This window comes from Balaenoptera borealis, assembly GCF_965194805.1.
Source record: "Balaenoptera borealis genome assembly, chromosome: 18".
Lineage (NCBI taxonomy): Eukaryota > Metazoa > Chordata > Mammalia > Artiodactyla > Balaenopteridae > Balaenoptera > Balaenoptera borealis.
The window spans coordinates 40,621,489-40,637,816 of record NC_138877.1 but is presented as its reverse complement, the minus strand read 5'-3'; the positions used below and the strand labels follow the sequence as shown (position 1 = coordinate 40,637,816).

The following is a 16,328-nucleotide window of genomic DNA, read 5'->3' as shown; positions in this document are numbered from 1 at the left end:
TTGTTATTAGCCTCTTGCCTGGAAGTGATCTGGGCAACTTGTGAGAATATTAATGCACTGAGTTCAAAGGTCCCTTTAAAGTCTGTAAACCTATAATTTAAAATATAGGATTGAAAATACAGCTGAATTTTTTGTTGCTTCAATTATAGTAACAGGAATTAAGATAATTAAGATAATTTCTACCGTAAGTCACATAAATAAGATAAAATACATCATCCACTGGCCTCTAAATATTTGCTCCTGTCTCTCTGCCTTGATTTCTTCATCAATAATAGAGGTTAAGAAAAGAATCTCTAATTTCTCTTTCAACTGTAATATTCAATGAATCTATCAGATGTTGAAGTCACCCAAAGGGAAGGGAATTGTTACAAATCCTGACTTGCAAGTACAATTTTCAAACCCAGACTCCAAGCTCTTAAAAGAGTTTCCATGCCACAGAGGGGAATGAAAAAGAGACCTCATAGAACTTAAAAAGAGGAAAGGCTAAAAGGAAAGCAAAGAGGGATTCAGAGCTGCTGAGCTCAGAGTCAGGAGTACGAATCATATTTACTCTGATTTCTTGTTTCTTTTGATGTTGAGTCTCAAAAGAAAACAGCTACCTTATCTGGTTGGTTCCTTCTGCTTCTTTATACACACACATGCACATACACAGACATACATACAGCCCCAGCTCCCACTCTTTAGAAGCTGGAGAAAAGTTATGTTTTGTTTTTTAAAGTGTTCCATAGTTGTTTGGATTATTGCAGAACATTGTGGATTGTCTGATTAATTTAAACATCCTTCCACAGTGATGCACGAAAGCCAACCCAAATTAGTGTCGATGGTCTCATTCCGGGCTTATGTTAGGTCTCTTGGTAATCAAAATGGTAAGAAAAATATATCATGTAAATAGTCTAACAGAATTTTTTTTCTTCCATGAAGGGGTGTAAAAAAGTCTACTCATTCTTATCAGATCCTTATCATCTAAGGTTGAATAAAAAGAAATCTTTTGTAAAAGGGCTTGACATTGTAATAGAATGCTAATACAAGATCACAAAGAGCCATGTTTCAATGGTATTGAATTGTAAAAGGCAATAATTATATATTTTTTCTCTTTTCCTAAAATTATTTTCCTAAAATCATGTATTATCTTGATTTGGAAGTGGATTTGAGTTATCAGTATTACTATTATGAAGAGAAATGTTTTATAAAATGTTCTCTATATATTGTTCACTCACTTTAAATATTGCCCCTATCCTTTTCCACTTCATAAAAACTGTCACAAACTTAAACATTAAATCTTATTTACTGGAACTAAATATATTTATTTTAATATCAGTATAGGACTAAAATACTTTGTTCTTTGACAAAGAGCTATCATTCAGTATTCTTCTGAAGAACACTATAGAGAAAAAAAGAAACACAATGTAAAAATGCAACTATTTAATCATATTCTCTTCAGATTTTATTCTTTTTGTTCCCTTTATTTTGAGATATTTAACCCTGTTGCTGAATACATTTTGAAGATATGGAGAGTTCATAAAATGAACATTTTTTATATAATTGGCACATATAATATACTGCCAATTTTTTGAGGACAAGGATTATTTTTTATTTGTATTCTTTTAACCAAGTCATTAAAAAGTATATGGCACAGAGGGGGTTGTTAAGAAATATTTGTTGAGGTGAATAAATGATTTTATTTGGGAGAGACTTCACAAAAAATACAGCATTTAATGTCCTTCTTGAAGAGAAAATCAAATTTTCTTCCTCAGAAATGTTTCCCAGTTATGCTTTATACTTATTAATATATAGTTTCAAAAATTTGTTTTTGGAACATGTTCCTATAATCTATTTCTGGTTCATTTTCATACCTCTCATCACCAGGGGAACAACCTCATAAGACTAAATCAGGGAAGTGTTAGTGTTTTAGAGAATCATCTATGTGTTAAAGTTCTATGACCTCAGGATTAAAAGATAAACTTAACGATGGCTTAGCTGAAGTTAAATTAGTTGGCAGCTTAGAGACAAAGAAAGTAACTCAAAAGATGAACTCTATAAGCAGTGACTCATCTACAGATATTTCCTTGTTTGTTAAAGTACATTCCTTTGGGGATTCTTGTCCCAAAGTTATAAGAAGAACCATTTTTAAGACTTTGAAAGTGAGCATGTTTCTCATGTGACTTGGTTTTGTTCCTTAAAATACATAGAACTTCAAGAACTTCAATTTAAAAAATAGATTTAAAAAACACTCTAGCCTTTTAAACATTCACAGCTAGATAGATTCCAGACTTGCTAAAGAGTTTCCATCCAACATCACTATGATTAGTTTCTTTATTTTGGCCTTAAATACTCTAAACTATCTCAAAAGGCACTGGATGCACCAGTTCTTTTTCTGAAAAGAAAGTCAATAAACATCAGACCTTTGATAGTGGTTTTTTTTTTTTTTTTTCCTTATGAACAAAAAGACGTTCATGGAACATGAGAATTAAAAATTTTACTTTGGTTTTAATAAAAGTCACATGCCTTTTCAAAGCTATCAGCAAGATAAGAGCAAATGATTATAACAGAATCAGTGGTAAAGTCTCAGCTTTCCTGCAGTCCCTTTATTAACTAAGTTATTTACACCATTTTATGAAGATCTAATAGAGACTGATATTTGGAAAAACAAACCCTAACTTAAATTTTGGGGAAACAGATCTGATAATATCTCACATACATAATGCATTTTTTTTTTTAAAGAGATTGGAGTTTATTTATTTATTTATTTTTGGCTGTGTTGGGTCTTCGTTTCTGTGCAAGGGCTTTCTCTAGTTGCGGCAAGTGGGGGCCACTCTTCATCGCGGTGCGCGGGCCTCTCACTGTCGCGGCCTCTCCTGTTGTGGAGCACAGGCTCCAGAGGCGCAGGCTCAGTAGTTGTGGCTCACGGGCCTAGTTGCTCCGCGGCATGTGGGATCTTCCCAGACCAGGGCTCGAACCCGTGTCCCCTGCATTGGCAGGCAGATTCTCAACCACTGCGCCACCAGGGAAGCCCCATACTGCATTTTTGACTTGGAGAGGTGGAGGAGATTTTCTATCCTAAACTTCCCATTTTACAGACAAAGACACTGAGGCTGTGAAATGACATGGTCAGATGGTGGCAGAGCTGAAGGTCAAGTCCAAGTGCCCCAGTGCCAGTTGGCACTTTCCAGTGTATTCTGGAATATCCTTTTTACTCTAAATCATTACTCTAATAGTTATGAATTTCTATTCAAATTTAGCTAACATACAATTTGCATAAATGAATTTAAAATCAAAATTTGAAACACTCAAATTACAAAAACACATCTTAAAATTATGTATTCAAGGGATAGTGTTTGTTTGTTTACTATTAGTATACATACTACAAAAAAAAAAAAAACCTGTCTCTCTTTTTCTCTTTGTGTATGCTATTAAAAATATATGTTGCAGCTTCAGTGTCTGTTTTAGAAAACTTTCTGGTAAGAAAAGTCTAATAAACCACTGAACTTATTTAAGAATTTGCCTTGAAAGACAATATTCAAATAACTGGCACAGCCTTGAACTTTGAATTCACTTTAAAACACTCTAGATTTGAATCTCTGAATTTATTACCTGATTTCTTTGACTGAAGTTTGGCTTGCAGACTGTTGTGAAAGACTGGCATGCAGATAGCCTAGGTTAATATTATGTTAAAGGCTTATTTTGGGAGAGCACTTTTTTCATAATACAAGGACATATTTCTACTATTGGAAATTATATTCAGTTCAGATGTTTTAAAAAATTCTCTATCATGAAAATTTCAACATATAGTTATAATTGTAGGTAAGATTATTTTTCAGAAATATTTCACTCTAAACTCTAGGATGTATTAATGTTAGATATTATATATACTAACTTAGTATAGTATAATATGTGGTTTGTTTACAGCACATTTAAATTTTATAAATAAATATTTATATAGTATATAATTTATACCAATGCAGGGTGAAATTTTTTAGAAAAAATATAGTACTTGATGTAATATTGATAAAAACAATTCTGTGTAGAAAAGAAATATTCCTTTTATACAAATATATGCAATCATCTACAAAAAAATATGTCACTTACATGAAACATGGATTCACAAGCATGTTGTATGTGTGTTTGCATGTGTGTACACACACGTTAAGTTCAATTCACACATGGTTGCCTCTCTATAGAAGAAGAATATTTACTGGGTGGAAATCCCATCACTGTGTAACCAAGCAGGACCCTATGGGGTATTCCTGGGACAAGCCCTCCTCCATATCCTCTGCTTTAGCTCCTCTCTGAAGTACCTAGATAACAGTATTCGATGCACATTTCCTAAGTTGTTTTACAGATGTGAAACCCCCCACCAAATGGAAGATGTTAACTAATCGATGACCATAAGCACATAGCCTCAGGACTCCTGGAGCTTAAGGACTGATAATGTTAACCCCTGTGACACTGCCCTGTTACCTCACCATCAGCCAATCAGAGAATTGTGGATGAGCTGATCACATACCCTGCAACTCCCCTCCCTCATCTGGCTTTTAAAAATGTTTTGTGAAACCCTTCGGGGAACTCAGAATTTTTTAGAGCATGAGCCACCCGTCTCCTTACTTGCCACTGCAATAAAACTTTCTCTGCTCCAAACTCAGACGTTTTGGTTTGTTTGACTTCACTGTGTGTTGGGCACACGAACTTGTGCTAACAACTATATCCCTGGATTCACTTACATCCTAGATTCATATAACTTTTTTGTGTGTTTTAATGCCAGTAAGTGGAACATGTTATAAACTAATACTGTTGTTTTCTAATAAGTTTTATCACTGTGTATTTGGTACTCTTTCAGAATTCCCTGAAAATGTTAACCAACTGAAAAACTACATTGACTTTCATAAACATTAATTACTTAGAGTGAAAATGAAACTCATGATTTTCCTTCCTTGAAGTCTTTCAGTTCTGGCTGGAAATATAACGGAAAGACCCCCATTGAATTCCCAGTGGACATTTCTAAAACAGGATCTCTCCCATTGTGTTTGGAATATTCAAACTATTTTTACTCACCCTATTTTTTGCTTGTGATGAGAAAAATTTAGTTTTGTTTCTCTTCAAGGTATAAATAAAATTAAATGATAAATACATGAAAAAATTCTCAGGGAATTTATAACAAAAATAATAAAATAAACTTAAATGAACTACAAAACAGTTGTCTTGAATAAAAAATACAGCATGAATAATCTTGATTAACCCTGGTACTGAAAATGTCTGTTATTTTAGTCCTTGGAATATGTTTGGACAGAAGTTAGCCTCTCTTCCTAAGTGTCTGGAGATGTAAAGGCTTGTATTGCTTGCATCCATTTATTTAAAATGTAGAATTAATATGCAGTGTGCAATGCTGACTGACATTAATGAGGCTTAGCCCAAGCAACATAACATGCAGTACTTTTGTAATTTAAAATCTTTCAATGTCTTATTGCTCTTGTGAAATGGCTTTATAGTAAGGTAATAATACAAGGAATAAACCAATGGAGAATTGTAAAGTATAGAACATAAGTGTTTGAAGTGTACTTTCTGAGGGTTTTTATTTCTATGCATGCTCATAGCAACTGGGTCAAAGGAGGTTCATAAAGCTCTATATAACATCCATGAACCACTTAAAGAAAATGTTGTAATGTGCAGAGAGCAGCTACAATTTGTGATCCTCATAAAGGTGGTTTTACATTGTTGTTCCTTGGTGAGTAATGGCCTACAATTGTATCCAGTTTGTCTATATTAAATTAAAGAGCATAGTAGTAATTGCTTAGAAAGAAATTTATAACTGGATGTGGCAAAACATATGGGTTTGTTCATGTATTTATTTACTTAGCAAAATTGAGTTCACACTCATGTACCCAGCACCCTGGCACACTCAATGTTCAGTTGACAGAGGCTTGCTCTGCTGTTGCACATTTAGAGGGAAGCTGCTGAGTAACTTTGACATAAGATGTTATTGTTTAATTCTTAATTGAATTACCAAAATTTCTATAGAACTATAAAATTATTTTCCCTTTATTCCCGCTCTCATTAAATATCATATTGAGAAAAGAAGACAAAATTCAGCTTAATGTAGCCCCTTCACAAACTTTATGATTTTGGGGGGAATATATCTTTCTCTCTCTCTCAAGTTCTGCATTTGTGAATTGTCCATTAAGAAAAGCCTTGAAAGTCATTGCATAGAAGGAAAATCAAGCATTCTCAGGAAATGAACAATATACAGAGTTGCTAAATCTTTATAATAACCAATGATATTTATAGCAATAGATTGCTCTCAAACACCACTTAGGCAATAACACATTGAGAGAAAGCTATTTCTTGGTTACAGTACTTGGCACCTATACTTTTTATTAAATTGTTACAATTGTTTGAAAAATGTCAACCAGCTTATGATAGAGACCATTAAATTTTGGAATAGCATATGTAAGAAGAATCCCTAAACAAAGGGGAAAAAATGTTTCATCTGATAATTCAACTTGAATCATTTACTGAATTTCATCAGATGTTAATTCCACATTCTTAGATTTTTTTTTCCAATCCTCTTTTTGCTTGTATTTGTTAAGATTTTATTTTGTTACAAAGTATTCCTATATCTTAGGGGTTTTGGAATAAGTGGATTCAATTTAGTATATTATAAAATAGTAGGCAGAGGTAAATATTATACTAATACTTTAAAAGTGACCTTCGTGCAATAACAATGTGCACACTAAGAAATACATCTTTTTGTCTGTTAATTTCACTTGATCATAAGGAACTATAATTGATGGAAGCCAACTAGTCTATTTAATGGCCTGTGCCAAAAGACTATATAAAATCAGTTTTTGTTTTTTCACAAATCCCACATGGAACAGTCAGCTTCTTCCTGTTCATTGAGCAGAGGTGACTGCCTCCATCTAGTTAGTCTCTTTGCAAACCTGGACTAAAAATGGAAAGGCTTGTTAGGACAGAGGAGAAAGCAAGTGCTATTGTAGATGAAATGGGAGGAGATACCTTTGGAACATCAAGAAGGGAGAAGAAAGATTACCTCAGGACTGAAAGAAGCTACTGGGTGGGGATTGTGAGAAGGGTGGAGGGGAATTTACACAAAGTGAGAAGGGCTGTTGATCAGTTCAGGGAGTTTTGAAGTAGATCCCAGTCATTGCATACCTGGGGTGTCTGATGCCCTGAAGAACCAAGAGGCTGGACCTGGCAAAGTCTCCTGTGTCGGGAAATGGTGCAGGGCCCAGAAGATGAACAAGAGCTAATCTGTTCATGTATGCAGTAGATCAATTCAAATTTATCCACTTATGTAACATATTACTGTGAGAAAGATGCTTTCGGCTATGAATTACTAAAGGTCCAGTTGGAGAAACAAAGCATGATGACTAAATCCACTGCTTTGTTTATTGTTTTTAATACAGGTATTCTCAATCTATGAGACTAATGTACTTTATTTTTGTGTTAGCATTTACAATACAAAATGTAGGTCTTGGGAATACTAATTTTGCAATTTTGCAATGAATTTGTCTGCTGGAGATGAAAACATAAAAGAAAAAGGAAAACAGCTACAAAGAAATTATTACCCAGGGAGTTAGAAGCCAAAATCATCTAGGTGAATACAAGTCTCTGTAAAAGTCTTGCATTTATGCATTTATTCTTTCATTTCACTTAAAATTTTCACGTAAAATATTTATAAAATACCTGGTAATGCTGCAGGCATTGTACTATATACTGGAGATAAATTGTCAACAGGAGGATCATGTTCTCTTGTGAAGTGAAAGAAAGCAAAACCTATTTAGAGGAAGCAGTGAAAGACCTTTAAGCCGTAGTACCATAGAAAGAAAACCAGCATGTTCCTCACCTGTTTCTAAAAGAAACATTTTCTACTAAAAAAGGAAGGGTTTATCCTGAGCCAAATCAGAAGGGATCTATCTCCCACGTGGTACCTTTATTTCTGAAGATGCACCATTTCAAGATTTTATAGTTTATAAAGCTCTTTCATAACCATTATCTACAATCTTGTTGAGGTGGATGAAACAGATTTTTAACAAAGCCATGTTAATTCTTTTTCTATGTGCTAATTCATTTTCAGTTATTTGAAAAACTCAGAAAAAGTAAAGAGAAATAAGGAAAATACCTATGTCCCTGGCACCCAGAACAAATATATGTTAATATTTTCTGATATTTCTGTCTCCAATTTTTAAAGAAAAATACTTTTTTTAATTAAAGAAGAGAGGCAAAACAAATTTTTTTTAAATTTTTACAAAATAAACAAGCAGACGTCTGTATACTATTTGTACAGTTGACATTCCTTTTGAGTACTTTTACAGTTCACAGTTTTTTCTCATTCTACATAAGTAATCTCTACACTGATATGTATTCTAGCCATCTGTATTTCTATGATTTTAAAACTAAATACCATTTATATGGTATTTGGTTTTAAAATTTATTATACTGCATTTTCATTTTAAATCAAAACATGTATTGCATAAGGTGAATACCTATCTGTTCACACTTCTTGATGAGCGTTTTAGCTTTGTTTTCCAATCATATTTAATGATGACAGGACAATAAGCCAGTAGAGAAGGACTCATAGAAGACATTAGAGAGAAGGCAGGAGATACAAGTTCAAGCCTTCCTGATTTGAGACAGTAAGTTTCAGGACACTAAATGATTGGAACAAATTTTCAGAAATCGGAATGTACACTAAGGATCTCTTAAAATATAAATTTTATCAGCTTCCTGAAATATTCACAAAGATATGTGGTTTGATGTAAGCATGTTTAGGAACACTCTAATAGTCCTTCTCTTGTCTGCTTATAAATAGGAAATTGTTCATGGATCTGTTTGAGAAAGTATTTTAGAATCGGGAACCAGTGGAGAATGCCATCAGAAAACATACTTCCTGAGAAAGTAATCAAGCTTCATTTTCTCCAAGCTTTTCAGTTTTAACAATGACAATAACAACACGAACAGTTAAATGATTCCAGAAGGAAAGCATGAGAGATAAAAAGACAACAAGGAGTTTGTGGTGTCCTGGAGGGCGAGTGACATAAATACATCTTGAAGGAAGGAAGTATCAGTTGTGTCAAGTGAGAGGAGGACTGAGAATTGCCCTTTGAGTTGCTATCCTTGGTGATGGTGAAAGAACAGTTTCAATGGAAAGGGGTGGTAAAAAAAGTGACACACATGGGCTTCTCAAAGGAATGGGTGGAGAGCTTGAAAACACCAAGTACAGACAATCCTTTAAAGTAGATTATTTTCTGTAAATGTCAATTTTTTATTGACCTTTAGAACCTTTGTAGTAAAAATTTAAGAATGTTTACCAATTCTTCATGAAAGCAATCTCTAGTTTCTTAAAATGGGTAGGAATAATAGTTTCCGTGGGAGGTTTTAACAGAAGGAATTGTTATTTAATGAAACCTATAGCATAAAAATACAAGGTGGCTGCCTCTATAATGATTGTATAAATTTTATACTAGCACCATTGATTTTTAGCAAACATTGCTTTTGCAAGAAGGTAGGAGGAGTAACAGAATAACAGGCCAAATTGCTGCTACTACAGAGTTGGGTGGAAAATGTAAAGAACCGCCTTCATAGCAAAGAAAACAGCAGTGTCTTACTTATGGTTATGTGTTTTTTCATAAAACTTTTATTGCTTTTGCTACTGCTGTTGCTTTTCTCTTGATATTTTGTTTATGAAGTACTTCATTAGGAATTTGTGTCAAAAATGAAAGAGCTAATATTCCTGATTATGAGCCAAATTTGTGTAGGTATTTCTGTAGATAGTGAATGACAATTTCCCAGGAACTATGACAAGTGTTTAAGGGAGGGAAGCATTATACACATAATAAAATGAGACTATTAAATGGAAAATATCAGATAGACTTTAAAGTATAGAATAAATGTATTTACAGTGATTGCCATTGAATATGATTGTTGTTAGTGAGCTCTAGCTCTAAGTTTGATTTACATATGAATCCTGCAATATTAAATCTGTTTTAGCAAATCCATCTTAGTCATAATTCATTATATAGTTATTCATATCAAATTTGGAAAATGTAAAATTTTTTTTGAATTTTTGAATTTTATTTTATTTATTTTTTTATCCAGCAGGTACTTATTTATCTATTTTAGACATATTAGTGTATATTTAGTGGGTGAAATCTCAAGACTTTTACAATAAAACTTCTTTCTATTTTCAGCTGCAACTCTCTTTGAAATAGAAACTTGTTGGGAAGAATTCATAGCAATTAAATTGTTTTTCCCTTAAGAACTTGTTTCCTTAAAGTTTGGGCTATTAATAATATCAGATCTCAAAATACTGTTTATAGTGTATTTTTTCTTTCTTTTTTGCTCTGATTCATAGATTTGTAATCCCCAGAGGCTATTTACCTCATAACACTCAAAAAATTTAAAAAGTGATGAAATAACAGTGGATTAAACTTTTCCTTGGATGTCATTCACTGTTCCATAGACAGAGGCTGCTCCAGAATTAGACACCGGAGAGGCATAGGGGTGAAATCTTGTTTAGATAGAGGAACTTACCCTGGTGTGAGTTATATTGCAAATGCATTCATTTTGCTTATATTGTATTCACTACTTTAGGGAGGTAAAGAAGGAATGATGATAAAAGCTCACCTTTGACACCCACTGTATATAAAGCACCATTCCATTATTCGGTTGTCCTCTCTTATATTAAGTCCAGTTCTATAACTTCTCGTCATTGGGTCTAACCATTAAATTTCATTCACTAATAACCTCTGTTCCTATCCTCATAGCATATCTCACATGATCCATGGTTAAAGCACTATTGAACTACTTGCAGCTCATAGGCAAGTCCTGAGAATTCATGTCTTCTAGACTTTACATATGCTGTCTGTTCTGTCCTGACTACTGTGCTGGCCATGATTGCCTCATTGACCCATCTTTCAAGACTCTGCTTACAGGAGTCTCACAGTTCTCTCTTCTCTGTCCCTTAGCAACTTATGCATATCACAGTGTTTTTTTTGTTTGTTTGTTTCCAATTATGGCTTCACTGCTAGTGTGAGACTATTGCAGATATGAAATGCCATACCTTTGTGAGACATTAAAATCCTGATACATAACCTGCACTCAGCAAATATCTGATGATCAAACAAATGAACAAACAGAATAGAATACATGAATGAATAAACAACTGAATGAATCCCTTAAGGGAGTTATGGCAGAGTAACAATAGCCCAAGTCTTGTCACTTAGGAGTGATTTTACTGGACAAATCTTTGCACAGAGGGCTTTGAATATATCTGAACCTCTGCCTTCCCCATCTGTTAAAGTAGTATTATATTTTCTACCTCTCTCTGCAGAGGTTTCTTGTGGATAATACATAAAATCTTATATGTAAAGGTATAAAGTATTATGCAAATAAAGGATTTTTTCAGTTTCAGAGGCATTATGATATATCCATGAAAAAAAAAATCACCAGTATCACCTAATACACAGCAGGTGTATTGGAAAAGGATGAACAAATGCTAAGAAGAAAGAGATCAGAATGAAAGAGGAGTGAGGCCAAAATTCCTTATAGTATCCTGAGGCCAGAAAAGAAATGAAAACCCTAATCCAGGGATTCTAAACTCTGGCTGCACATTATAATTAGCTGGGTATTTCAAAAATATTTTTGCCTGAGCCCTAATTTATCTGGTGTGAGGTGGGGCTCAGTCATTGAGACTTTTTAAAGCTCCCTGGGTGATTCTAATACACAGGCAGAATGAGAGCCACTGCTGGGCCACAGGAATTGAGGAAAAGTTTCTAGGGAGAAAAACTGCATAATACATGAGATGTTTTACAAAGATTAATCAGCATGAATAGATATGAGGAGAAGCTAGGGATAGGAATTGAGAGACTAAAATGTCACAGATGAAAATAACTGTTTTAAGGCCTAAACTTTTTTTTTTTTGAAAGCTAAGGAAGCTGCTGTGGAGAGATATCAAAGATATGCCTTCATAATTAACAGTGAAGTTGTTCAGACAAACTCAGGCACATTCCAAGAATTAATACTGGCAGAGCAGCATTTTACAAACTACATCTAAGTCACTCAGGTTGCAAACAGAGGCTAAATGCAATCACCATTTGTTTCATTGCCCACGAAGAGTTCCTAGAAGAGGTAGGCTTTGAACAGGCTTGAAATAATATTGTTTGTAGAGAGGACAGGCATATAATTTTTTTGATGCTGAAAGGTTTCTAATATGGGTTTACTTTTCAGAGTCATGCTTTCCTAGTCTGCCATATTGCTATGGCTCTTAAACAAACAAAGAAAGATAAATGAGATAATTAATAATTGACATTGTTGGAATGTAATGAAAGGTATTCTGAAATTATTTTTAGAATATTTTCCATTTTTCTGTGTTTAAAATAAAAAAAGTTTTAAAAAATGTAATGCGAATATTTTAAAATACACATAAATATATAAAATGGTGGTTTTGAGATGAAAACATACTGACCTCAATTATACCAAACTCTAAAACTCACTTGCTTTTTAAAATGTATTTAATAGCAATTTTCTAACGGATTGTTCTCTGGTATGGGGAAAGTGAAATTTCATTAGTGAACCAAAAATGTGGCATCCTAGTTTGAAAAATATCATCTTCCCTTCTTACATCATAAAAACCTGTGCATACTTTGTAGTCTTATGAGAGAGGAAAGGTTATATACCAATGATGAGCCCCTTTGGGAGGCACTACAGTATCTTTTATTAAAGTAGAAACCTGAGACACCCCGATGTGATATTTAATAAATGACCGAGCAGCCTTGAATCTAATAAGAGATTTAGGAAAGAAGGAAGCAAGGATGACAGAAAATGAATAATATCTTGTTTTCACATAAAACAACTCTTGTGAGGAATATGGAAAACGATCATTTAAACATTTTCATGGAGAAAGGCCAAGTCATAATTTAATATCTTATGTTTTACAGTTCACATCCATTTCCAGGTGAATTATTTTAGTTAACCTGTATCTAAAAATATTTTTTATTTGGTACAGAAAAAAGTGAAGTAATATTTTAAGACCTTAAACTTTTAATTTTTCAGTTTTATCTATTTAAAATGTGTCATTTATAAGGGGCATGCATATGGTAGATAAGGTATGGAGCATGGTCCCAGAAAGCTGGGTAACAGCCCAACTTTGGGAAAAATATATTTTTATGCCTCATTTTCCTCATCTGTAACTGGGGGTACTAATAATATCTATTATTATTTTTTATACGATATACCATTCATACTATATACCATTTTTTATTTTTTTGGTAAAGGCTCAGTATGAATGCAGGTACCTGAGGGAGACCCCTGTTAGTTCACAAGGACCTCCTTTATTAGTCGCTTAGCAAATAACCATGTCTCTCAATAGACACTCTTAATGTGGAGTAGTTTATCACAATTATTTGGTAATCTCTTTCAGTGTAACTCACACAGCAAAAGTGACAATATTCCTGTCACTCCTCAGAAATGTCCCAGCTCTGCGGGTTTCCACATTCAGGAGAATGAAGAAAGCCATTACGAGGTATGCCATAACTCTATAGAGACCATGTTGGTACTGAGCGATTTGCATTTTCCTAGTGGTTTTAAATACTCTAAGTTAACTGTTATAAATATTTTCTTTGATGACCCCTTTTATGGTCGTATTTTTACACTAGTACCTTTTTTTAAACAACTTTAAATAAACGATATTATAACAAAAAGGAAGCAACAATCTTTTTTCCTTTTTTGGTAATGGTCGAACTATGAATTATGTTCTTGTCATTGAATGCAAAGTGTTGATTTTTACCAATTTTTGGAGAAAGTAATGAGCAACTTTATTTTTAAATGTTCTTAATTCATTTTTATTAGTTGAGCTAAAAATGCCCACATCCATTTGTTGAAAGATTGATTTGCTTCATCCGCTATACTCAAGGAAGACAAAGAACACAACGCTGCTTAATAACAGGTTAAATTGGAGTTTTCATTAATCTTTTCTTTTTTACTACTTTTTCTCAGCTTGATCCTTTAGTGTCCTGTATGTTTGAAATTAAAATAAAAATCATCATTTTCCTTTTTTATTAATGGGTTCATCCACTGTATAAGATCCATATTTTTTTCTTTTTTGGGGGGGAGAGGGAGAGCTATTCCAGTACCAATTATTCTATTATGGCTGGATGTAGGAATATGTTATTTTTCATTTTAAAAAAATAGTGATTTAAAACACATAACATGAAATTTACTATTTTAATCATTTTAAGTGTAGAGTTTAATAATGCTAAGTATGTTCACATTGTGCAATAAAAGATCCATATTTTTAATGAATTGTGTTTCAATAATTGACTCTAGTATTAATACACACATATTTGTTTCACCTATTGTCCACTGTAATAATATAGATTGTAAAAAGATGATGGAGAGATAGATTATGTATATGGGCATATATGTATGTGTGTGTGCTGGTGTGTTCATGTGTTTTCTATTTTCTCATTGAAGCTAGGTTTTCCCCCCCATTTCCTTAAAGGTACTGAAAATGTTTTGATTATTATTAACAGTAAAGTGTTTTTGCCAACTAAAGGAATCTATCCTTGTCAAAGTTCCGGGTGTAATGTAGGTCAGAGAAACTACTTTGATTAATAGAAATTTGATTGAGCAGGCAACTTCTTTTTTTGGACATACCATTAACTGAGGTGGAAAAAGGATAAAGTGACATTTGGGGCAGCTTATCCCCTAATTTTTCCTCCATGTATTTTTTTCTTATTTTTCTTTTTCTTTGTGTAGAGCTATTTAGAAACATCCTTCTAAACTACAGCATATAGTCTTCTTCCTGCTTTGCTTTTATTTTCTTTATCTTTCTCTCTCCAAAATCTTAATCACTTGACAGTTGAGAGAAGAACTGTAATTTTTAACCCTTTGATTGTTCATCATCACTATGTATGTGTCAAGTGTCTAGAACACAGGAGTGTGTGCCATTACTCACCCTTATTCCATTCAATAATAACACAACCCTTATTCTATGGCAGAAATAAATGTTTCATTCATAAACACTCATGTAAATCTTTAAAAAGCCCATCCAGAATGTTCTGAAAGCCATTGAAATCCAAGTTGATTTCAAATTCCTAAGAATTATACTCATTTTTATAACATTTTCATGTCTGTATCTTTTCAGTAAAGAATCCATACTCCCCAGAGACCTCTTGGATTACCCAAGAGGGTAGAATATGGAAATTGTTAACTGAAGATTTTCTTATTTTTTCTAAGGAATTTAAATGAGCTGTAATTAAAATAATTTTCTAGGAACCAGATATTTTTCTTCCCTAGATATTTTATAAGTCTCAAAGCATAGGAACACAGTGTGTACAGAGTTTATTAGACTAAAGTTCTAGGGAATATTGACAAGAAAAAATGATACTAAGAGTTACAATGTCAATTTATATTATAATTCCAATCATCAAAGAATAGTGAAAGTAAATCTGCTGTGCTACGTTCATAAACAAAGGAAAGAAAGAAAATACTTTAGAAAACTTTTATCACACAAATTCTCATTTAACCATCATATATACTCCAGGCCAATTGTAGTCTGAGTGGTTTCAAAGTAAGTTATCTCTTAGGTCCTATATATCTCTAGTGGTCTATGATACCATAAAAGATGATGATTTAGACAACTGAAACTTTTGTAGCATGTCCTCTGTGCCAGATCTGTTTCAAGCTCCTTATGTGTGTATTGCTTTTGATAATAATATGCCTAATTTCTTAAGTACACATTTTTTTAAATGCAGAATGACAATCTCTGATTTTTTTTAACGTTTTTATTGGAGTATAATTGCTTTACTATGGTGTGTTAGTTTCTGCTTTATAACAAAGTGAATCAGTTATACTTATACATATATCCCCATATCTCTTCCCTCTTGCATCTCCCTCCCTCCCACCCTCCACATCCAACCCTTCTAGCTGGTCACAAAGCACCGAGCTGATCTCCCTGTGCTATGCGACTGCTTCCTACTAGATACCTATTTTACATTTGGTAGTGCTTATATGTCCATATATACACTACCACTCTCTCACTTTGTCCCAGCTTATCCTTCCCCCTCCCCTTGTCCTCAAGTCCATTCTCTAGTAGGTCTGTGTCTTTATTCCCATCTTGCCCCTAGGTTCTTCATGACCATTTTTTTTTCTTTAGATTCCATATATATGTGTTAGCATACAGTATTTGTTTTTCTCTTTCTGACTTACTTCACTATGTATGACAGACTCTAGGTCCATCCACCACACTACAAATAATTTGATTTCGTTTCCTTTTATGGCTGTGTAATATTCCATTGTATATATGTGCCACAACT

At 33.4% G+C, this 16,328-nt stretch overlaps 1 protein-coding gene across 5 annotated transcripts in view; it reads left to right on the top strand.

Annotated features, from left to right (window-relative positions):
- Positions 1-16,328, top strand: part of PCDH9 (protocadherin 9) — a 989,134-nt gene that overhangs the window by 339,052 nt on the left and 633,754 nt on the right. For 2 of the 5 annotated variants that reach the window (XM_082365922.1, XM_082365920.1), the window contains exon 3: positions 13,433-13,534. The exons of 2 other annotated variants lie outside the window; for them this stretch is intronic. In XM_082365922.1, coding sequence (XP_082222048.1) covers positions 13,433-13,534 — 102 coding nt within the window. The remainder of the gene's footprint in view (positions 1-13,432; positions 13,535-16,328) is intronic. One more of the 5 variants, XM_082365923.1, reaches the window with a different exon arrangement.